The sequence below is a fragment of the Amblyomma americanum genome, chromosome 3 (genome assembly GCF_052857255.1).
Source record: "Amblyomma americanum isolate KBUSLIRL-KWMA chromosome 3, ASM5285725v1, whole genome shotgun sequence".
Classification (NCBI taxonomy): Eukaryota; Metazoa; Arthropoda; class Arachnida; order Ixodida; family Ixodidae; genus Amblyomma; species Amblyomma americanum.
In genome coordinates this window covers 140387607-140413186 of record NC_135499.1, presented here as the reverse complement: position 1 = coordinate 140413186, position 25580 = coordinate 140387607, and the positions used below count along the sequence as shown (strand labels likewise).

At 46.2% G+C, this 25580-nt stretch overlaps 1 protein-coding gene across 2 annotated transcripts in view; it reads right to left on the bottom strand.

The window, feature by feature from the left end:
* LOC144125026 (protein Wnt-1-like) overlaps window positions 1-25580 on the bottom strand; it is a 63717-nt gene that overhangs the window by 25405 nt on the left and 12732 nt on the right. For both annotated transcript variants that reach the window (XM_077658060.1, XM_077658059.1), the window contains exon 2: window positions 5930-6210. In XM_077658060.1, coding sequence (XP_077514186.1) covers window positions 5930-6210 — 281 coding nt within the window. The remainder of the gene's footprint in view (window positions 1-5929; window positions 6211-25580) is intronic.

The window sequence follows — 25580 nt, the reverse complement described above, 5'->3', positions numbered from 1 at the left end:
GCCCAGCCCGGCGCTCACGATAGGAGGGCAGGCACTGCTTTAGAGGGAGCAGTTGCGTAGGGGACGAGGGGGGGTGTTTAATGTCGGGCGGAGACCCGCGTGCAACACCATGCACGAGGCCCTTTTCTCTGAGTGCCCCTCTTTCCAAGCACAACCCCTCTCCCCACTGCCGTTCAGGGCCAATTCCGCAACCTCCCACCTGGACACGGACAGCCCTCGGTCGCGTCGCTTCACAAAGCTTGCCCCCTGTGCGGGCACGATGACCATTGGCGAGTCGCTTACACTGCCGAGTAGATGGAGCGCTTTTGGCGAAACGGCGGTGTCCCCTCACCTCCCACCACTTGATGACTGGAGAGGAGCCGACGATTGACCTCTGACCTCTTTTGTCACCGCGGCGCCTTCTCCGTTTTTCACTTATAGTATTCGGCGTTGCTTCATTTGGTTTATTTATCCATTTCCTCTCTCTTTTCGGCGAACTGCACTGGGTAGTGTAAGCGACAAGCGTACGAGAAGTTTCTCCGATTATGTTTCCCCGTGCCCCGCAGGCGTGCAGTGAGTCCAGGTGGAACTCCCTTGACGACCAACCGTACGAAAATTGCAGCCTTTTATAACTCCGTCCTGGGAAAGTTCAAGGCAGGGCACGCTGTTCGCTCGTGTACGGGGCAAGACGATAAATAATTCAAGCTCTTGTTGCAATTTGGCCCTGTACTACGGCTTGTCGGCGAAGACAGGCATTTGGAATTAGTTTGGGCTGTTGGTGCTGGAATTAATTTCAAGGCACGGGCATTATTAGAATTAAACTGAGCGGTTTCACCTGAGGCGAAATGCTTTTGATGCATAGATAAGGATGCAATTAATATAACACAGCGACTTTGAAAGAACCTCTGGCAGGTTGACACATTCATGGCCTCCTCATTGAAGGGGCGAATTAGCATATTATTTTTTCTGCAGCTTCACTGGGAAACGCGGGCCTAAATTGCAAAGGCGCTTCCTTCTGCAGGCGACGGCTCATTGAGCTTGAGAGGTGGCGTTTTCACAGGCCAATCTGACGTTGTGGAAGTTGGTTTTATTTTTGGGCTTGTGGTGTATGTGTTAAAACAAATACTTGTATGGCCTTTAGATGTCTGTTTCACATGGTGCACATCTCGCAACCATATTATCCAAACAAAACGAGAGAAAACTAAAGAAGCATGCAAACAAAAAGAAGCAAAAAGTAAAATGTACAGCTGGTATGTCTAGCCTGTCGGTTTCTGTAATCACGTTGAGATTAATGTGATGGGAATCTTATACGCCAAAGCAAGGCGTTTATGAGCCCTGAATAGAAAATCGAATTCGATGTTATTCCCGAGTGTTCTACATGAGTTTATGAGGTTGATTATAGCTTGATTAGCGCTCCCCTTTCGCAAAGGCACAGCCTCCGAGACGAGTTACGGAACAGAAAATAGCGAAAGGTAACTTCTGCATCAATTTGGCTGCGTTAGCTAAACGAAGTGAACGCATTTAAGCGCTTGCAGAGATAGCCGATGAGAGACTTGGTGACAGAACTAATTTCAGGCTCGATGACCCTTTTCTTTTTTTGGTATGTGTGTGTGTGTGTAGGAAACATTTCCAGTCACGCGTGTATGCGTCCATACACAGCCTCTCTTAAATTCGTATATATCCTATCTCTATTTTCTTCTCTTCTTTTTTCTCAACGAATTTTGTGCAAGAAAACGTGACGTATGAGCGAGAAAAACCGTCCACTTTGGTCGCGCACCTTAGCTCGGAAAACCGACGCTAAAAGCTATCTGGGCTGTGTTCGCGTCATCACTAGCGACCGCGACCCCTGGTGCTCGAAAGAGGAGGCTGTTATTTCCCCGCCCGCCCCATTCGTGCATGGACGCCGCTGAAAAGGTGCTAATGCCAGTTTTTATTGTCGCACGCAGAGCTCACGCGCGCTTCCAGGAATCGTGAACTGCCTCCCGCATATATATCCTCCCGCGTTCACTTTCTGAAAAGAATGCAAAGGAAAAAGGATCACGACTCCCATCTTTTTGTGAACACTCGGGCGTTTGTGCGCGCGCGTGTGTGTGTACGTGTGTGTTTACGTGGACGTCGTTATTTGTTTTGTTTTGTTTATTTGCTGACCCGCTCGAAAGGCATGCCGTCGAATGGTGGAAGGCAGCTGTGGGAGTGCCGTCTGCAGCGCCCGTATACACAAATACGCAACAAAAAAAACACCCGGAGAATGAAACTTCACGAACTGTGTTATAGCCTAAATGTTCGCTCTTTTTATAGTTGTAGTCTAATTCTAGCAGGCCTGAATTCTGTATTTAATAGCTGGCCAATGCATTAGTCGCGTTCACTAGCTTAGTTATTATAACAGGCTAAGCTAGTAACATTTATTGGTGATTTTCAAGAAAATGACGCCACTCTGCGGCGACGTCGCGAACTAGTCCAAGAAGGATCGGCGCGCACTTAACAGCGTCGTTTGCTCCGTTGATTGAGTGGTTAGCCTGTATATTCAGACGTTGTTAACTGTCGGAGTTTTGCGACGAAAATAGATCATAAGAATACTGTTACACGTAGCATGTTTGCATGCTCACGAGATAGAAGAGACACTACGCGTCATTGCGCGAGTTTTTCGGTGCCAGTAATACAGAGAGACCATGGGAACAGGAAGTTTCCACGCTGCAGTGGGACGTTTGCAGAAACATGAGAGTGCTGTTTTTATCAGTCTACATTTGTAAATGTATTATTTGTCTGGACTAAAATGGCGTGTGGAAATAGGAAGCGCCAGTTGTTACGTAACACCGCTGAGCAGACGTGACTAGCGGGAACATTTCAAGCGCGAAGAGTTTTGTGCTTGACTATCTCTGTAATTGAGGATCTTATTACAACATGCATGAATATGATATTACATTATACATCGAGAGTGGGCGAGTGGAGGTATAACGATTTCCTTCGCATTCAATTTTTCACTTTAATTGTCCAATACCATTCTGTCGCTCGAATCGGTCAGACAGACGGGCAGATAGCAACAAGACAATAAGATCGGACAAAAGGAATGGCATAATAGCTTCCTTACATTCACTGTATGCCTTGCATGCACTGCTTACGAACAAACTGAATGTATAAGGCGTGATTGATCACTCCGACAAGCCAGTGCGCGGAAAATTCTACTTATTAACTGACCCCGCGGGAGCAGTCCTCCGTAACACAGCCATATTGGATCAACTGAGGCGCCCTCTCTTGATCGTGAAAATCGCCAATCGCCTGAAAAACCTGTTCCTTTTTGCTCTTCAACCATTGTTCAAACGAAAAATTAAGATTAAAAATAAACTGTCCGCGAAATATGCAAAGACGCCTCCTTGGTTGCCCTCGTTCTATGAAAGAAACGTTCCGTTTTTGTCTCGGTTACATATGTTCACGGCTTATGAAGAAATGAGCTGCGCCGTTTTCATGAGCCCAAAAATCTCGTTGGGGTTCGGTTTAACTCCAGCTACACGTTTTCTTCTGCCAGTCATGTCATGTTGTACGGTTAAACGTAGCAAAAATGTAACCGGATGATGCACATGACGAGAGAGACGCTGAACTTTCAAAATGAACCTTCACTCGAAGCAGCTTTGTGCGCGCACTTTTGGAGGCAGTCAGGAATGCGTGGTGAGCTTGCCAAATCACGTTGGACCTTGATGCGCTTTGCATTCGAGCAATATGTGCATTCCCTCAATCTGTCTGGTTTATTTGATTCATATCGCGCCTGTTACGCTTCAATTTACGACGCGCCGTCCGCAGTGCTGCCCGAAAGCAGGTTCTGAAATGTTCCTAACATGACTTCACGAGACAGCGAATAAACAGATAGAGAAAGAAGACCCCCCCCTCCTCCCAATAAAAAAAGAAAGAAAAGGTGGTAAACTCAAGTTTTCCAACCTATAGCTTTTAGTTCGTGACCCGACTTCTACATTCACCAAGTCAAACCTGCCAGCCCGCATATCCGCTCGCTTCGGTGGTTGCGTGCTGCAGGCGCAGACGCTTTAAGCGACGACGCGAGTGCTCTGCTGGTCTGGCCCGTCCCGCACGGGTGGGATGCTCGGGCTGCCTGGCCGGACTTTCTCCGCGCCCTGGTCGGCGGAGATCGCCTCTGCCGCCGCTGGTCGAAGAAGCGGCACTGTGGGCGCGTGCGCTCTCTGCGATCGGTCATTAAGATAGAGGGCGCACGGCCGTATCGGGGTCGTCCCTGCTACCGAGAGGGCCTGTTCCTACAGCGCTAGCAAGGCTCGACTGCCTGCGCTGCTGCCGAGACTACCTGATTTACACCGTGTCCCTAAGAGCTTTTTCTTCACCGTCATGCACGCGTCCGGCACACGTGTACCCCGCGCGAGCAACCCGATTACTTGCCGCCGCTGTCTGCGTCGTCTCTTCTTATTACCGGTGTATACTATATATGGCTCCTATATGTGTATATGGGCAAGCGTATGGGTCCTGCCCCGACCGGGCCGTAGTGCCGGACCAGATGTCTTCTTTCTCTCTCTCTCTTTCTTTTAATAAACTTTTCTCCTCTCTCTTGTAGTCGCCGCGGTGAATGAGGGGCTGTAGCGTTCGGCTGTTAGCGCGAGTTCGCGGATCATCGTGGTTTAGAAATGTTGCTTTGGTATGTGAAAATCAACCGTTTCCTTGTCTTTCGGGCGGTTATTCTATACTTTTATTTTTGTTAACCATGCTTGTGCTTTCTGTTCCACACTTATATGGCGTACCTTGTCGCATTTGCTGCAAAGAAAAATGATCAGTCCGGATAACCTATATCATGTGACCAAATTTACGTTTTAGATAGAAAACTTTATGGTTCAGGATTAAAAAAAAATTTTCTTCGGTAGTGCTTTCTTAACTTCGAAGCTTGTACAACTTGTTCAAAAAATTTGGAAAAAAAAATTTCCGCAGCTTCAAGTGTATGTTAGAAGTTTGCACAGGACTGATCTGGTAAACTGCATGCCTATATGTACTTTTAAAACCTGTAATTGAAAAATTCATCGTAATATGGCGCGGATAGATCCCCCAGTGCATCCAAAATGGCACTGGTATATAACCGTGAGAAAATTGTACGAAAAATAGGCGAGTTACCTTATATATCAACAGTAACCTTGTTTATTCCTCCATCTCCTGAGCACGACCTCAATTCTCGTCCGCCGTCAGCTCAAAAAAAAAAGAAAGAAAACTGCCGCTCAGAACCAGAGGTCATTATTGAGATCTAAAACACGCCCTGGCTTCGTTTACTCCTCGCAATGCATTTCTAAAGCACTGTGCAAAAAAAAAAAGTTGTGCAGTAATAATGTGACATGAACCCACATGAGAGGCTCCAATATTTTCGCAGCTCGGACTTTTATACAGATCATCTCAATTTTTGTAGGAACTTGCCATGATGCTTTTCTCTTCTGTGCCAGGCCTGAGGGAAGATTAATAAATGACAGCGGAGCGGCGCTAGAAGACAGCGCACACTACATGAGCCAAAAATACCTCAAATGGGCGACTGATTGCACCACTTCGTATAATGATTAGCCCGTGGGCAGACTAACCGCACTGATGTCCATTTGCAGTCTGACTTTAAGGGAGTAATAGTTGTTCTTTGAGGGACTAAAAGTTGTGTCTGTGCTGTCAGCTTCTAAAGCACTAAACCCTGCACCCTTTTTATTCCCTTCGTGCTTATTGAGTCCTATTTATCTCAGAGTGCAGGGTCAAGACCATGCAATCTGAAAATAGGTAAAGTGCTGCAGGGGCCAGTCTTTTGCGAACCGCCTTGCCACAACGATTACTCCCTCAAAGAGCAGACTTAGAACATAATTGCAGGGGGCCGTCAGCCAGCATTCCTCGTGGGGACCATGTGGCGAAATTAGTCCCATTCTAGGCATGTTTGGCATGGCAGCTCAAGCAGGGGATGCAGGCTCGTGTCACTCACCCCTCTGGACGATCTTTCCGAAGAGCGACTTGCCGCGCATGTACTCTGGCGTGGGGCAGTTCCAGCGCCGGTTCCGGAACTGGTGCTTGCACTCGGCGATGGCCAGCCTCATTCCGCGCGCGATGGCCTGCAGCGAGCCCGGGTTGGCGCGCACCAGGCCGCGCTGCTTGCGCCGCAGAGGCACGCTCAGCTGCAGCTGCGTGCCGCTCATCACGGGGCTGCCCAGGGCGGTGGCCACCACGGCGTTGTTGGGCTCCTCCGGTCCGCCCGACGCGAGGCCCCTGCGAACACGCGCGGGCCACCGAAAGTCGTTACGTAGGCTTGGGGACCTGCTGTTGTGTGCGCAGACCCCGTCGGTCGCGATGCTGCGTATAGTATACGTCGGGAACTCAGACGCATCTAGATTGCCTTTCTTCCTCAGAAAGTCCCCTTAGCAGAGCTATCATAAAAAGTTTCTTTATTAATGCGAAAGTATTACTAGTCCTATTAGGAGAAAATCACACAAAAATTGTGACGGAACAGCTTGACGCAGAGCGTTCCGGGTACTGTCATACAAATTCTCGTTGCATATAGCACAAAAGTGTTAGTCAAGTTGGAGGCTAGTAGTGACAGGGATCCGAAATGACGACATATGCAACTTCAACTACATGCCTTTTCAAGACTTTCTATCAAGATTATGTTGCAACCTTTTGTAGTACAGCGTTCCTGGTGGTGCGTACGATTCCACATTGGATATAGCATAAAAGTGCTAGTCAAGTTGGAGGCTAGTAGCTACAAAGATTCGAACCGACGAAATATGCACCTTCAATTGTAAGCCTTCCCAGACTTTCGCAATCGAAATTGTGATGCAACCGTTCGTCGTAAAGATTCCCAGATGATGTCATACGCGCGTGTGTGTATGTGGGTGGGTGTCAATGCACCCAGGGACAGTATTTCTTTCGAATTCCCAAACCTAAGCGCTCTCAAGTGTCTCTGCCGAATATTGTAGGCTCCCTTGTGCAACCTAAAAATGAGCACGGCGAGAAGGAATGCCATGCAACTGCTTTGTGTCATGCCACTGTTTGGTGTCAAGCCAATGCTTTTATCATGCCAGTGCCTCGCCGCACCAGAAAGTATGCCGCGTATACAGATCAGTCGTAGTTTAAACTTTGTGACCGAGTTGTCTACTCTAATAAGCGGGCTTTTTTTTACATGAACTTTTTGTGGCACTCGAACGCCAGTTGGCCAGTGCGAAAACATTGCCAGCAATGATTACACATGTTCTCTCTGCCTATTGTTAGGGTGATTATTTTAACGTTTTTAGATATTTATTTTAATAGCTGTCAGAGATACGTCGGCATGGTCTCTGCATGTGAATTGTACAGCAATGCGGACATTATGTAGTACATGATTGCGCTCAATAGTTAGACGGTTAATTAACAAAAATAACTAATCAATTTTTTTATTTTTGACTTAGGAGATAAGATTATGAGGCGAAATTGAAGGTCATCCACATCGAAGGTGAGCCCAGTTTTTATATTTTCTTCATCAGAAACGTGGTTCTAAATATGGAAAGTGAAATTTACGCATTTTAATGCTCGATGAGTTTGCTTTCACGCATCGGACATTTATAAAATGATGTCCCTTCGCGTAGTATCGTCGCCGAAAGCATGTTAACTGCTTCTACGCCATTAAATACACAAACGGTGTCTGTATTTGCTCCATTGTAAATGCGAGTGACACCATTTTGTATGTGTATAACGCGGGAAAGCCAACTCAACTAGCTTAGAAATGCTTATTTTTGACGCTCAATAATCCTAAACACAGTGCCGATAAAAACAATTTAAAAAACTGGACTCACTGTCCATGTCGACGACCTCTAAGTTCACAATACAGCCTCGGCCCTTAAAATAAGAAATAAAAGTGTTTATTAGCTCATATAAATTAATTAATCGTTAACCATTGAGCTCTATCACATGCACATTGTCTCCTTGCTACAGAATCTACCTGCAAAAGATCGCTCCAACGTATCTTTCGCAGTTTCAAAGTAAAAATCTGCAAATGCTAAAAAAAATCACCCCGTTTTCAGCGCTAGGAATTACTCGCGGGTGTGTAAATGCAAGGCCTATGGCAGCCTCAAGGTGTGCTGTGTTTTTCGAAAGTTTCCAGGCCACTTCGAGCGTTCTCGTAAAATATGTTTTATTTTTTTTTGCGAGCCTGGTTCAGTGAATGTCTTACGCCATAACAACTACTGAACGTTTTAGTACTTAAAGCTACCGTATTTACTCCCGTATAAACCTACCTGTTTTGTTTTTTTAAGTCACACTGTTCAAACTCAGGGGTCGACCGATACGCGAACCAGGGGCAGAGGAAGGAGGAAACCCAGGCTACAAACGCGGAAGCCGAATCGGATGAACTGCGGAAATGATACTATACTGCATAAAACACTGGCTTCTGGTTGGCTTCAAGAATTGACCACCAGTTGCTACTACCGCTACTGCGCAAAGGTTTTGTGCGCCAATTATTTTTCAAGAATTCTCAGACACGACTGATACGAAACAAACCCGGTACCCCGCCGCGCAGTCACCGCGTCCCTGTCTTAAAGAAGTATAGGCAGTAATTCTTTGTTGCGCGTTTTTTTCTTCTTTGTAATGATACGTAAAACAGTAGTATTCATAGATCAGAGCATGCTATTCGCTAAATAGTTTAGTTTGATTTCTCCTCGCATGATGTTTCGGTTTCAACAGCCGTACGATAGCTGTGACGTCAAATGTTAGTATAGGTGACGCGAGGCATGAAAAGGCTGCAATATAATCGCTGCTTCGTAATTTTAATTCCCTAAAACGCTAAAGCCAGCCTGCCTCAAGAAACAGAACGTAAACGAATGAAGAAGGAGCGATTAAATTGCAGTTTTTATGTCTCATGTGACCTATACTGACCTTTGAGTCACAGCCATTGTTCGGCTTTTGAATCCGAAGGAGCATGCGACAAAAAAGTCAGTTATCATTACCTGGGATTCAGGGCAAGCACTTCTAGTTTCCTTGGCTGCCACCACGTGGCGCATGGCTTTGAACATATAAATAGCGCGTTGACATTGTCAGTGACGTAAGACAAGAAGAGAATGACTGAGTGGCTGCAGAACGGACCGTAATATGCCGTTAGGCTTAGCTGCACTAGCTGAGCGCTGTCCCGAATTCCTGGTAGTGATTATTTAGCTGTCGTAGGTAAATAACACCTGGTTATCCATGCAATACGGATCATTACATAGATGAAAAGATGCAACCAAACTTTAGTGTCTATACTCCTTCAAAACCAAAGCTCCACCCAGTTTCTCATCCGCATGACGAGTAATGCTCGGTGACCGAACAACGGCGGCATCAGAAAGACAAATAAGCTAGCACTCGCTGCTTCGCGTTAACGCTCATTGGTGCAGTGCCTCTGAGCGCTGCACCAATGAATAGTGCCTTCCATCCCACAGAGCAATGGCAAGACGGCTCGCAATCGCCGGCGGCTGGCGCCGACCAATGAGCAGCGCCTTAACCGCCCCCCCCCCCCCCCCTCCAACACCAAACTTTCGCTCTTGCTCCCCCTTTCCGAAGCTCGCCTTTCCTTTCTCTCCCATCCTATCTGTCTTTCGCTCTGCTCTCCATGGGCTGAAGACGACGGAGGTCGCGATTTCAAAAGACGAGGCATTAACAGCTGTCGCTGTTTTCCGCGCTCGTTATCGTCACCGAGTGCAGGCGTCAGCATGAAATGATTAGCTGTACAGACGGCCTTCATCCATCGTCGCCGCGCAAAGTTGCCTTTTCCGATATAGTGGACACTTCTCTGCTCCTGCCTGAAAACCACGGAGCGCCTCTGCAGGAATCAAGTCATGTATGCCGGCCTCGCTACAATGCATTCTATTGTTGAAGATCGAGATGTCACAACGATCAAGCAAATATTGATATGACATGTCACTGGGCAACTTCATTTATAGATGTAAGGGCGAGGATGGGGATTTGAATATTGTGTTGGCATTCTTGGAGACGAACTTTGGTGCAATTCTGCGCGTCCGCACATCATTTGTTACGCATAAGCTGCGCTCGGTTACCGTCACTGGAGAACAAACGGAAGCTGAGTGATAATTAAGCTGCGTCTTGTGTATGAATATGTGCACCTGTTTCTAGGCGCATTATGATTTATAGAGCATATATAGGTCGTTGTAAGCACAGATGTATCATCAGGCAGGATTAAACCGCAAACACTCCTATATGCATTAGTCATGAAGTGTGCAGCGTGACTTGGTTTTGAAAATTGTTGGTAAATACTTTTCTCAACACTCTTTCGTAGACGCTTGATCGGGTTTCATATGGGCTTCAGTAAGCAACTTGAAATTAAGTGTAGCCTTTTAAAAAGTTTCACCTATATAGCTGTACCGTGTTTAAAAAGAAATTTATAAAATATGTGCAACAACGTTCCTCATAAATTAAGTAAACTCTATACGGAACAGTGCCCCGCATACGCGTATCAGGAACACAGTACAGGGTGCGAAATATTATTATAATAATAATAATAATTGGTTTTGGGGGAAAGGAAATGGCGCAGTATCTGTCTCATATATCGTTGGACACCTGAACCGCGCCGTTAGGTAGGGATAAAGGTGGGAGTGAAAGAAGAAAGGAAGAGAGAGGTGCCGTAGTGGAGGGCTCCGGAATAATTTCGACCACCTGGGGATCTTTAACGTGCACTGACATCGCACAGCACACGGGCGCCTTAGCGTTTTTCCTCCATAAAAACGCAGCCGCCGCGGTCGGGTTCGAACCCGGGAACTCCGGATCAGTAGTCGAGCGCCCTAACCACTGAGCCACCGCGGCGGGGCACGAAATATTATTATGCGCAACCGCGTTCCATGTACAGAATCGTGAATCATAGCTGTTCACTATACTTTACAGGTAGGTGTTTAAACAAAAAAAACACCAATAAAAATGCACCGAATTCTATTTTCCAAATTTGGTTTCAACCGAAAAAGGACCAGCCGCCGCGGTGGCTGAGTGGTTATGGCACTCGGCTGCTGACCCGAAAGACGCGGGCTCGATCCCGGCCGCGGCTGTCGAATTTCGATGGAGGCGAAATTCCAGAGGCCCGTGTACTGTGCGATGTCAGTGCACGTTAAAGAACCCCAGGTGGTCGAAATTTCCGGAGTCCTTCACTACGACGTCCCTCATAGCGTGAGTCGCTTTGGGACGTTAAACCTTTATAAACGATTAACGAACTAGCGAAAAAGAACCGCCGCTTTCCCTACAGTCAAGATCTGAAATAAACACTGAGGACATATGGCAACGAGAAATCACGTGCCGCGATTCGGGACCACCCGGAATCAAGCTCATCTGCAACAATTCACAACAGTGCCCGCTTTGGTCATGCGCAGCTCAGTACACTAAAAATAAATCTTCACTGCGTGCCTCCATATATAGGTGTCATTAACTAGAAGTTTGTCCTCCAATACACGATGCGCTAATCCACCCCTATTTTCCTTGTCTTATACACAGCTCGTCCACGTAGCGCAATCCTTCATCTAATTTCATGCCTTTTCTTTAGCCTCCAAATTTCATCCCCATACCGTCGCGCACAATGCCGAGGCGTAAAAGTATGCAGAGCATGTTTCAGCTGGAAAGAGTGAGCGAGACTTGGGAGCTTAACGCGAAGCGCTCGAGATTTGATCGGCCGATTGGAGGACAGCGTTCCTCCTCCCTAATTCAGAATGACGCGGGAACGGTATAGCAAACACGACCGACTCTTATCTCACTCAACAAGACGGATGGGTGACGTCAGCGAGCGGATTCCACTTGCCTCCATCTGTCGAGGAGATTGAGAAGGAGCACTGAGCCCTGGAAACGCGACGCGACTCCTCATCGAACGCCGGATCGCTATCGCGCCCTAAACATCCGCGTGCTCGTTATATAGGAGCGACGGTTCGCTTCGAAACAGAATTAAAGGGCTGCTAATTTGTTATACGGGCGCGATAGAAATCGCGCCTCTTTCAAACGTCCCCCCGGATAGAACACACGCGCACATCCGAGAGCAGAAGCCTCTTCCAACACAGCGGATGGACTACCTCCTTTCTTTTTTCCTTGCTGCGTCCAATTCTTTGTTCTCTATTTCGGTCATTGGAATGTGCAGCGCTACCTGGGGTACAACTTCGGAAGCTCGTCGGGAACGATAAAATCGAGCAGTGCACCAGAAGCATCCGAAGTCTTTCACGTGTGCGTCGTGCGAGCTTTCGCGGGGTCAGAGAAGAGCGCGGGCGCTTATGGGAAGGGCAGCCGAGGCAAGAAGAGGCGGCGCGGCCGAGCGACATGCCCCATCGCGGACGGAACTGCCAGGGCCTGGGAGCGTCGGGATTCGCATTCCTCGGAAGAGACGGGAAACCAAAGCACCACCGGCTCTGCGCGTTAGTCTGTGCGTTGCATCCGCGCAAGGCTGGGAGGCAGTGGAGGAAGAAAGGTGCGCAAGGAGGGCGGTACGAGCTGCAGCTTGCTTCTTTTCTCTGATGCTCATGCACGATAAGCGTTGTGGCCACAAAAATGTTCCTGGTCTCCGCGAGGAACCGTCCATCAGGAAGAGAGGCTGCTCGGCGCGCTAAGAGCAGGACACCTTACATAACCTGGCTGCTTCGCCGCCGCTCGTCGGTGACGTTTCGGGCCACTTTGCTTTTGTTCTCGTCACGCGGAGATCGAGAGAGAGAGAGGACGCTCTACCGCATACATTCGATGCTCGCGCTTTAGGTAGCGCCCGTTCCGTACAGCGATCGCTCTTGGGCCGCCGCTTCTTCTGCGCGGACAGTCTGCAGAGCACCGCGCGGACGGGGACGCGAGCTGGAACGTATCCGCCAGGGCTGCGCTCTTCTTTTAGACAGAGAAGAGCGCAGCAAAGAATGGGGCGATGCCGTCGCGACGTCGTTGATGGAAGAGGTGGAGTCTCGGGTCGAAGCTCCTTTCTTTTCCGTAATGGGCCACTCAAAACCTCCAAGAAGGAAGCATCTCGGCGGACGTGCGCGTACGGAGATATGCGACGAGCGAAGGGCGGCAGGAGAAGCAGCAGCCCCCGTGCGTGCTGCCCAAGTCACTTCAACGCGGGCTCAGCGGGTGCATCCTGCAGGTGACGTCTTGACGTGAATTCGAGTTGGTGAGGGCGCGTGAAACACGCTGTGTACAGAGCGAGGTGGCTGCAGCTCGCGGGGAGTGTTCCACGGCCACTACAGGCGGGGCTCCCCCCGTTGTCCGGTAGTGACAAGCCCCGCGAGATGTCGATAACATCTTGGATGCGCGAGCGTTGTTTTGAGCTCGGCTTCTGCTCTTACTTCTGGGTTCCGACGAGCGCCGCTGCCTTTTTGTTGATGCGAGAATTCTTCTTGCGAGCGGGGCGTCTTCCCGTGACCCTGTGAGCATCCTCAGATATGCGACTGACGTGTGCAGCAGGTTAGGGACGGAGCGCGTCGAACCCTTGAGAAAACATCATGTCGACCGGCAAAGCGAACACGCTCTTGAAGTGGCATGTCCGTAGTCCTCTTCGCGGTGTGGAGTGGCCGCTCGCAACGAACAAAACACTGTCGAATACGCCCTAGTCTTTGTTTCTCACGGAAGATATGCCAGGAATTTGGTTTATACTTTGTCGCAATGCGTTCTGAGGGAGGATCGTATGAATTCAAGCTGTCGTGGTCAGACATGGGGTGAGCGATGAGAGAAGCATATATCATCAGTCTTCCGGCTCACGTATAGCCGTGTCCAAATCTGCTATGTATACGGCCACGAAAAGACCGTCAATTCCAAACTCACGAAAATTTAAAAAAAATCTTTACCTTTCTTTCCGCGAATCTATCGTCTCCGCATTCACTGCTGGAGAAGAATGCAACGTATGGGCATGCGAACATTTCAGAAATTCCGAGTACGAATAGAAAATTCTATTAAAGCGCTATTTATTTCCTAGGACATAAAAGGGGTATGTAATGATGGTTGATTGAATGTAAAAATGTTGGCCAATCTAATGAAGTCCAGGAGTCAACGATGATGCAGTTCGTGCGGCCAAGAGGTATAGGACTAATCATTTGTCGGAGAGACCCGCTGCCGCTAGCTGCCGGATTCTCGTCGGCTTCAGCGCCGGGCGAACCAACAGCAGATGGCGGATATCGGCCTCAGTACTTCGGGATTTGCAGGCCGGGCACCCGGGGTGTGGAAATAAGTCTCGAAATTGAGGCCACTTTCGAGTTACGGCAGGAGTGAGGGCAACTCCGAAGCGCAACTATACTCTGCACGGTTAAGACCTCGGGGGAGGGTTACGGCACATGGAGGGATGAGAACACATGTGCGGCACCGGTGGTAGGTGCTCCTTTCTCGTTAAAAGCAGCGTGACATGATTCATAGTTATAAGTTCTCCTTTAGTTCGAGAAACAGATACTAGAGAGTTTCTGAATATTTAAAATTTTTTTTAATATTCGGCACCGACCGAATATAGCGGGCTTTAATAAACCCGACCGTAGTAAAACTACAGTATCTAAGCAAATTATACGAATATCGAGTCTGAAGGGTTAGAAAAACAGTACAAAGGCGTCCTTTATTCCGAGGAGTGGTCACATTCCGAGGCGATATTCCGCAAGTGGGCTTTCACACATATCACACCTTATGAAAACTGTTTACATGGCCGACCACCCGCTTCGAACAATCATAATGCGGAAGAGCGCGGTTCTTGGCATGATCCTTCCCTAATGTGTTACGTACTTAACGCCCACACCTAATGACATTTGTCCTGTCATCTTCACAGCTCTTTCCGACACCTTGTTTTGGTCAACTATGATATGCAGGAAAGCATAGTTGCGAAATTTCAAGGGAGGTTCCCGAGGGGGGGGGGGGGGGGGGGGGGGGAAGTCGAGGTGTCACCAGCAGGGCCAGAGATCGCGATAAAATGCCGTGTCTTGCGTAGTGAATAGCCCGTGCACTCGGCCGTCCGCATAACGGAAGGCGTGACGGCGGTAGCAGGTTCCCTGTAGCTAGACCGAAAAGTAAATAGCCTGTCCACGTAGTTTGCCCCGCCGCGGTGGCTCAGTGGTTAGGGCGCTCGACTACTGATCCGGAGTTCCCGGATTCGAACCCGACCGCGGCGGCTGCGCTTTTATGGAGGAAAAACGCTAAGGCGCCCGTGTGCTGTGCGATGTCAGTGCACGTTAAAGATCCCCAGGTGGTCGAAATTATTTCCGGAGCCCTCCACTACGGCACCTATTCTTCCTTTCTTCTTTCACTCCTTCCTATATCCCTTCCCTTACGGCGCGGTTCGGGTGTCCAAAGATATATGAGACAGATACTGCGCCATTTCCTTTCCCCAAAAACCAATTATTATTATTACTGTCCACGTAGTTTCGGTTTCTGATATTCCTCCAGCCCGCAGTGGTAACGCCGGCTGCTGGCCCCGTGCATTCTCCAGCCGTCCGGAACCAGCCGGGCGCCCCTTTCGGACAACGACTGTTTCGTCGCTGGTCGCTTCCTTTTCTTTTCAGAAGAAATCTCGCTGTTTCGACGCAATTGTGCGTTCGACATGCTTACGTCCGGGTTGTTCTTCCAGCATGCCGAAACTGCGTGCTTAATTGTCACGGACTGGTCGCTGTTACTACGATGCAGCCTTCCCTCAAGGCTTCCAGCATTTTTTTGGGGGGGGTGGGGGTGGGGGGGGGGGAGCGGGCAGGACGAGGGAAGTGGGAATTTTTCATAACTCGAACTTTGTATAATTCAGGCATTTCTTCTGGTACCTTGAAGTCCAAATTAATGCTGTTTACTTGATTTTTAGTTGTCAGTCATGTCCAAATTATCGATTTCTCATCATCACTTATATTGCATGACCACATTACAAGTTGTGTACTGTTATGCTGCCCGTCTAGTCAAGGTATACACATTTCTGTGCGCATCATGTTCCTTCATGGTGCTGAGTCGGTGTAGTTTTAACGCGTTAGCATTAAGGGCACGTGTCGCAGAAAATCCGACGTCGTCGTTGGCGTCTGCGTCGTTGACCGTGAGTTAAAAATCACCGAAAAATCTCAAGAGAAGCAACCTTGGAGGCAGGTGGGCCACCTCTGTCACGCAACCTTCTGACATCATCACAACCCGCCCACCGGATTGTGAGCAAAGTCCGCACCGTGGCAGGTGGCATCCAAATTAGTGATTGATCGTGAGAGGTTGCTCGGGAAGAGCAACCTGGGTCGCACAAGCCCCACTGGTTGCGGCACCTGCCATTGGAGGGCAGCAGCGGCGCATATATCTTAAGCACTTCACCACTGCGCCAGGAGTGGTGCGAGTAGTGCCAGGGATCTATGAATTTAATTAGAGAATGGCCAATTCTGCATATATGGGTATTAACCCACAACGCTATCACGTCAAACCGTTAAGGCGGAGCTTATGTATTTCATCCAAGTTTTGTTTGACTTCGTTTAAAAATATCATGTACTATTTTGAAAAGGAAGAAGGACATTTGCCTATTTATTTTTTTCTGAATTTTTTGCCTTACCGTAAAGATAAACAATATTCATGACGACAGATGCAGCGCTCGTAACACAAAGACGAAATGAAGAGGGCACCATACGCGGCTACATTGCTCACGTCATCAAGAGCAACCAACTCGCCGGCATACAGCTGCCCGTATACAACATTCGAAGGATTTTTTTTACTTCACATTCGTATTCAAGAAAATTTCAATATTCGCACACCCTTAACACAAAGTATATTGAGGAACAGAGTTTCAGTCTACCACTTCTGCCTTCAACTTCGCCGCCGAGGGTTCGGAACATTTTCTCGTAATGGTATACATATGCGTATAATGGTATATACAGTGGTATACACAGGTATACGGTACACATGTATGGTATACATACATATATGATACACATATATGGTATACATGCACATTTACGCTGCACACGTGCAATATTTGGACTATAGAGCTTTCTTTCCACTATACGTGGCCGATTGAGAGAGCAGGCGCGACTTTAAAGGCATGCACGTATGACATGTCGCGTGACGCATTCTTCCTCAGCCTTACAGCTCAGACGTGCGTCACTGGGTTCGCTCTCTCTCTCTTCCTTCTCTCCCCTCCCTCCCCCACAATGTCTGCGCACGACAAGAGCAGCGCGCCGAACACGGCGGTCACGGCGTCTGCATTTCTATAGCCCCATTCGGAGGACGAACGGGGTTGGTCGTCTGCCGTGCCGCTTGGCCGAGCGGCTGATGTACTGGACGACTGGCTCGTCCCAGAAGGGAGGAAAGACAAGGGAGAAACGGAGAAACGGAGAAGCACCGCTCTCTGCCGTTACTGTCGCGAGCTGTTTGCATAAGAGCTTAGTACAGCTGGCGCCGGTGTATATAAGTATTTAGTCTATGGGGCTGGGAGGTAGTGTAGTGTGTGCACGTGTACCTGTGTGCACAGATGCGGGCCTTTGTTTCTCGGAAGTCGGCGGCGGCAGAATGTGCAGCTTTCCCACGGTCCGAATCGCGCGCCCCGCGCACGCGCAGACAAGTGCATAGGCGACACTCGGGTCACGTCAGTGTTCTCCCGCCGAGTCTCTTGTCTTCGCAACGAGAACCTTAGGCGTGGAGCCTGAAGCAACAAGAAAGAAACTCCAGCACTTCTCGCCCGTAAGCTTCTCCATTTCGTAAGAACGCGCACTCCAAGGCCGACCGGGTTCACATGATCACACAGGACACATTCTCGGGGAGAGTGTGTTGCACATGGCGGTACATTTTACATGGCTGAATGACATGCCTTTCCCGTCAATAAACCCTCTCTCTTCATAAGTATGAGAGTTAGCAGTGACATTATACTGAGGAGGCGCATAGATAGCCATTTTGTAGTTTTCTCGGGTTTTGAGGTATAGATTTTCGCATTCTCCGCGAAATTCGTTTGATTTTCTGTCATTGTCTGTATCTTTCGTTTGGCGTCCGTTCTGCACGAAATTTTGCCTTAAATCCGGGTATTTTCCGCACGGGAAGGTGCTTCGGCTTTGGACCTAGCACAAGCCAGGGCGGGCAGTTAGGCTTGAATATATTTGGAACTTATATCAGTATTAAAGCTTGCTTTCTTTTGTATATTATTTAAGCAGTTAGTCATATGCAAGGCTCTTCATCTTACTTGTGCCGTGCTTTAAAAACCGACAATGAGCTCTGCAAATATTATACTAGCGCAGAGTTGCAGTGTTTAAACAAGGTTAGCATATTTTTAATGCGCGCTCATTTTCTAATTAACAAAGATGAATTCATAGCCTTTGATCATTAACTTTAGCGCAAATATTTTATTATAAAATTTTCAGAGCATGTTGAGAAATACCCAGTTAAGCCATATGTCTTCGAATTAACATTAGCGAAGTAGTGTGGCTGGTGGTGGGCTGGATTTTCAGTCTCTTGCAATCAGCCGTTGCTGGTCGCTTGGGGATGAAAAGATGGTGAGTGGGTTTAAATTGGGCACTGCCACGTAGAGTGGCGCTTTTGCATGGCGGGCAGTGCAGATGGTGTTGGCAGTGTGCAGGATATTGTGAGGGGGAAAAGGTGTGCTTGTGGTGGATGCTCAGGAAGGAGTTCATCTGGAGCTGGCCGTATAATATACGCGTCTTTTGAACAGGCGAGAACGTGTCATTCAATGGAGTGGAAGTACATCGGTGCGACTATAAACTATTTTTTTTTCGACCGTGCAACATTAATCCCTCCGAAATCCCAGAGCGAAACGTTCGTAACGCTAGAGAGTTTTAGCGCCGTAGTACCTTAAATTACGGTAACTACGCGTGCACGGTAGAATATGTTCTGCCAAGACTTGCAACAACAGCAACGCCAACGCTTTACCATATTGGCAGAGCAGTTGTCCAGCTCGGCTAAAATTCCCTATTAGTTCTGAAATGCTAAATCTTTTTAATTTTTACTACGACTGCCTGAGAACAGAATTTAAGGCCGAATACCCAGCATAAGGCATTGTTTTCATGGGGAATGAGCGATCACTGAAATTAATTTGCTGTAACGAACTCATCATTGTGTTTGTGCATCACGGTATCACTCTCACTCCTATTTTTGCTTAAAATGTTCTTTTAATTTTATTGGAGTGTTAGGCAGTAATACTTCAGTATTCTAGGAATTAATTTTCTTTGTACAGAATGATTTCGTTTCTTGGTAATTTTTTTAAACAATACTTCATACTAACTAAAACTTACTAAATCAACAAGCGTCAGTAAATGTCTACAAGTCAATGCGCGTTTATGAATTTCGGCGTAATGTTCTCTTATCAACTTTGCCTTTTTTTCCTCACTCTAAAATGTGAAAGCATTGAGGCTTGCATTGAGGAAAATGAAATGAAATTGCTATAAGAAAACCACTAGTTGTGCTAGGCTAAGAGAATGTGAATAATTTTTGTTTCACGTTCAGAGTTGCTTTAGTTGCCGCTTTGGCATGGCCAAAAATATTTTTTAGGTTTTTTTAATGTATTTCTACACACAGCAGTACATAGAAAGGAGCAAGAAATTTTTATTAACTTTCTATCAGCAAATGTAATAGAATATGCTCGGCTAAGAGAATGTGATTGCTAATCTTTTTTTCATATTCAAGGTTGCTTTAATAGCTTTGAACTGTTCGGCTACAGTACTTGATTATTTTAGGCATTTATTCGCATGGCCCGGTTTCTAGTGTATTTCTACTGACAACAGCACATATAAAGCAGTAAGAAAAATTTATAAATAGAATATCTTATGTTTTAAAACGTTGTTTCATACCCTGATTTGATTCCAAATGCATTTGCTACAAATAATGTTGAACGGTTTTCGATTGAGCGAAATTGTTAGCTAGGTGCAATAGGTTCCATAATGCACTCAGGTAAGAGGCCGTACCGGTTATGCAAACGAGATAGTTCTAATCACCTAATATACAATAAACATTGTTTATTTATTTTTCTCGATGTGTCAAACTGAACCAAAATTTTCTAGTAACTTTCTGTTGACTGTAGTATATACGGAGAAGTAATATTCTACCAGCTTTGTATTAACAAAGGTGCAGAGAATGTAAAAATTATTTTATAGTAACTTCCCACTGAGAGCATTAGATACAAAGAAGTAACTTTCTACCAAATTTGTATTGAGAATTGTTGACAGAATGTAAAAAAGAATACAATGTTACTAAAGCAAATAAAAAGTTCGTGCAAATTCTAAAGAAAGTTAATAGCCATTTTTTTCAGGTTGGATTGTTTTTTTTTTGAGTTCCTGAGACTTAGAAAATGTCATGTGCCTCTATGAGCTCCCGCCTCACGATGTTATCACCCCCCCACCTGGCACTGACTGAAGTAAATGGGTTTAGCAAATCCTCAACCATTGAACAGGCCACCAATCACAGCGATGGTTCTGGGAAGGACGCGGGTGGTTCTTTTTGCTGAAATCGTTATGCTGCAGCACAGGCGTATATCCACTTTTCTTATATCTAATTATCTTTGCTATGCCACAGGTAAAACGGTGACATGATTAAAACCTACTGCCCACACTCATCGCGCAACCATCGCTGTCTTCTGTATGTTATATGTATTCATTGCAACTTTGTGTAAATGGACATTTTTTAATCCTCGCAGGCACTACTTAAAGCTTGGAAAAAGGTATCATGAAAAGATGATTCTGGAGAAAGCAACTGAAATAAATATTTCTCAGCTTTTTCTACAGCGTCCTAATGTTAACAGCTACAAATGGTGTGCTATATAGTCAACAGTTAAAAAGTCAGGTCTTTTTAATTTTTCAACAATAAAATTGCCGCTACTTAAAGATATGCTGGCCTGATCAAGATGACTGCCAGTAATTCTGCTTTCGTGGACACTTCGTTGTCGTTTTTCAAAGCTTGGCACAAGTTGACTGAAACTATAACCAAAGAGAGTTGCGGTCAATTTAACAACTTCGTGGCTCACTAGTAGCACCTCCATTACTGCCCTCTGAAGCAGTGGTCAAGCGACATAAAAGCTGGACAAAACGAGTGCTGATGGCTGCAGATAAAACAATACAAAACGGTATTTTCAAATGATCTGAACAGGCTGACAGCCTCTTTGAGATTGCTGCCTCCCAAAAGCGATTACGCAGTCTCTAACAAAAAGACACCGCCCTATTCGCGGTTAAAATTCTTCATTACCGCACCTGATTTTTTTTTTTACACAAAGTTTAAAACTCTCCAGTTACATCTCGGCCAACTCAATTAACTAAAACGTCTCACGAAGCTCCAGAGGGAAAGTCAAGGGAAAAGCGGCGAAATAAAAAAAGTCTCACGGCGTTCCGATAAGCAGCAGGAGTCGGATTTTCCAAATTCGAAGTCATTTACACTTGCTTATCAGCTGCTGCGTCTTCATTCCTCTCTCTCCCTCCCCCAAAGTTGTTAAGAGATGCGTTCTACATTTCCCCTTCCCCCTCGCTCCTGGTACAAACGAAACCAGTTTCCAGTGGCACCCTACGGCCGAGTTTGTCACGGCCAGTGCGTGCTGTAAATCATTCAGGAGTGTCGCGGCGCAGATAACGGGTGCATAAATTGATACATACACGCCAAGGGGGCAGGCGGCGTAATCTATCTCTATCGCTCGCCGCGACAGCCCTGCACGTCCTCTTCCCCTTCACCCCCTCGCCCCATCTCCTGGCACAAGTCTCACGAAATAGCTCGGCATGGTGGCGAGGAGGAAAGTCACCTTCTTCTCGAAGAGCGCCTTGTACTACACGAGCATAAACAAGGCTGGCGATAGCGACGCATAATCCGTCTCCTCTCTGGCGTCTGCCGGACGACAGGTGCACGTGGAAGTGGCCAGCGACTTAAGAATGCGTCCTACATCTTCGTCATCGGTGATATATAGATTAGTGGAAGGAAACAGAATGCTGGGGCCTATGGATGAACCCTCATCTGATATGTGCCTACCCTTGATCTTGCCTTATTACGCAATTTTTTTCCTTGTTCGTTCTTTTTTTTCTGTCTGCGGCTTAAGTTTATCTTTATAGCCCTACGTCAATGTGCTTTCTCTGACTACTTCTCTCTTTTTAGTTTTTTACGCGCCTTTACTTTCGTGCTTCTCAAACAGAATAGCAAGCTCGATTAAGCGCGAGCCAATAACCGCGTCTCCTGATTCGCGGGAGCCGTCGCGACTTTCTTCTTTGTCGATTGGCGAGCGGCTTTTACGGTGGTCGAACATGGAGGCCAATCGCAACAGAGCAGACATGCACGGATCCGGCAAGGTTCTACATCGTTCGTGAGAGCTGTGTACACGAGCGCATATATATATGCATAGCGTGCATTGGGAAAACGAGCGCTCTATACCCGTTCTCACGTTAAACTCCCTTTCTTAGTTGTTCCAGCGACTCTCTAAGCCCCATCAGTCCGGTTTTCTTTTTATTTTTTATTTCTGTTGCAAGCTACTGATATACGCGGACCGGTCTGCACACGTCCAACCTAATCTTAAGCACGCAAACTAAGCCACGCGTGCGAAGACAAGTGCAAAGGTTGTGAGTCTCTTTTTTTCCTGTGTAGTGTTTCGGCTGTGCATACGCTCGCACCCATCGGCGATTTTCGTCCAGATTCCGCCATTCGGATGCCGCTTTAACGACTTTACTCTCTTATTTTTTATTGGTCTTCATTGTTCTCTAGAGAACTGAGCCTAATCGTTTTGGGCGTAAATACACAGCCTTGAATTCACTTCATTTGACTCGTCCGACTAGCGCTGACATATCCACTCGGTTTAGACGCGCATTATAGAGGTGCCAACATGAGCGGCACAATAGGTTAAGTATGGAAGTTGTTTTCAACAGGGGCTACTCAACGCCAGTTGATTGAGAACTCCGCAGGGGCCGGATGTTTTTTTTTTTGTTCGCGCGTATACAGACACCAAGCAAGGATAACGCTTAGGCCGAACCTTTTTGGAGAAGGGGTAGAAGAATTTCAAGATTGGTGAATTTTTACTTCTAAAAGCTCAGAGCTCGGAGAATGAGAATCATCGTTTTGAGCTGTTCCAGGTCAGCTTTGACTACCTGCGGTTATTCAAGGTACAGAAAAATCTATATCAAGAAAAAATCTAGAAGTTATATCAATGACAGCGTATCTGGCACATCTTATTAAAGAAGTTGATCATCCCCGGCCAGATCACGATCTTTTTAGCAAGTCTTTTTCAAAGTTCTGTACGTGGTGCGCTGCTTGTCAGATGAACACCAGTTCCTCCAAAACTGCTTTCATGTCGTTCCCGAGCTGTACGTCTATTACTTTTGTTAATATATTTGTTCAACGAGAATTGCCTATAAAATGAGTTCTGGAGGGCGAATACCTCAGCCTTACTTTCACGCAGGTTATGCCGTGGTATAAAAGCGTCGATAAGATTCAACGATTTGCGGCCGGCGTATTTGTACTGCGCGTTTATTTTTGCTTTCGCAGCATCTCACATCATATGAGGGCTTATTATTACTGTTTGTTTGTGCATATTTAACTACTCCTGTCACAGCCTCATGCGGCCGCTGCAGTATGTGAAAATAAAGATATATCACACCCTGTTTAAATGAATTTAAGCGCGCATGCGCAAGACTACATATTAAATGCCAGATTTCATACAGATAGACAAATGAGCATTTATATCACTCAGTTCAATCTTTCTCTTCTTTTCTTGACTAATGAATGTGCCACGAAACGCTTTTAAACTAAACAACTCGTTCCATTACTTCCACATTTATCACTGAATTGCACACCTGAGAAATTCGGCAAAGGAAGCAAGGCGTTGTGCAATGCCTGGCGCTGGAGCCTGCATGAGAATGAGTGAGCCAGTCGCGATAACGCACGTGAGAAGCATGACATCCCCACCGCTGTACTGGGTGCGACACCGATCTCATTCGCAAATATTTTTTTTTTATTTTTTATTTATAAATACTGCGGTCTTATAACAACAAGACCATCGCAGGTGGGTACATAATTTGTGTAACACCAAAGGACAAAAAAAAGGAAATACAGCAGACAAGGCGTCACAGCAACGAAATTAGTACATCACACTGTACTGTATCTTTTCACAACCTCAGAATATATATACTGCAGTCATAGAGCCAAGCATATAATTAAGTAAATCTCAACAAATTACTCATCAACCGAACATTCAAAATTTCGTCACTTGTTGCAGCAGCGCCTCAAAATGGGACAAATTATTCTCTTCGACTATATGACCAGCAAGGTTGTTCCATTCGGTAATAGTTCTAGGAAAATAGGAATATTTGTAGCAGTTTGTTCTTGTGGATAAAGGTTTTACGGAAAGAGAATGTCTCAGGCGTGTTGCATAACCACTAGAGTAACTAACAATTTTCGAGATGTCAATGTTGTATTGCCCATGAATTAACTGGAAAAAGAATTTCAAACGACAGATACGGTTTCTATCAGTAACGGATGGTAAGCCACTCTTTTTAATAAGATTAGTGATAGAAGTGCGACCATAGGAATTATAAATAAATCTTACTGCTTTCTTTTGAATCCTTTCTAATTTGTTAATGTTAATCTTGGTATATGGGTCCCAGATCATTACGGCATATTCTAAGATTGGCCGCACAATAGTGTTATACGCAAGGAAACGCGTTTCAGGAGTAGCGAACCGTAGTGCACGCCTCAAGAAGAATATTTTGCGCAGAGCATTTGCCGAGATGGTATCAATATGTTTGTTCCAGGAAAGATTATTGGAAATCCATAGGCCGAGATATTTGTAGCATGTTACCTCTGAGAGTGCACTATCGGAAGTACCATACTGGTAGAGAAGAGGATTCCTTTTAAGCGTTATTCTCATATATACTGTTTTATCAAAATTTATCACCATTTGCCACCTATCACACCAGCGCATTACCTTCCGAAAGTCATTATTTAGCCTGATTTGATCTTCACTTGAGTTAATTCGTTCATAGAGGACACAATCATCGGCATATAACTTAACATTAACAGAGAGATCTTGGACGATATCCTTAATATAAATAATAAACAAAAGCGGTCCAAGCACAGATCCTTGAGGAACTCCCGATTCAACTACAATGCAATGTGAGAGGGCACCATTTAGTGTAACAAACTGGCGCCTGTTTGTCAGGTAAGCCTTAATCCAGGTTATTAGTTTATCGTTTTTTATTACAGAACTCAATTTATATATTAGCTTGTTATGAGAAACCGTATCAAAGGCCTTGCGGAAATCTAAAAATATTACGTCAGTTTGTTTTCCTTCGTTTATGGCTTCTGCAAAATCATGAATTGTTTGTATTAGCTGTGTACATGTCGAATATCCTTTCCTGAAACCATGTTGAGCTTTCGATATTACGTTATGTTCTTCAAGAAAGGTAGATAAATGTTTATGAATAATGTGCTCAAGTATCTTACACGCTGTGGAAGTAAGTGAAATAGGGCGATAGTTCTGCACCTGTGTTTTGTCACCAGTTTTATGCAAAGGTTTAACTCTGGCAACTCGCCAGTCATCGGGTAGGGCGCCTTCCTCTATAGACCTTCTAAAAATGACACATAAATACTTGGAGCACCATTGCGCGTACTGCTTCAGAAAGGCATTTGGGATGTCGTCTGGGCCAAACGATTTCTTAACATCAAGATTTAGAAGTAAATTGAACACTCCATTTTCAGATATGGTAACATCAGGTATAGGTGGTAAAGACAGACTG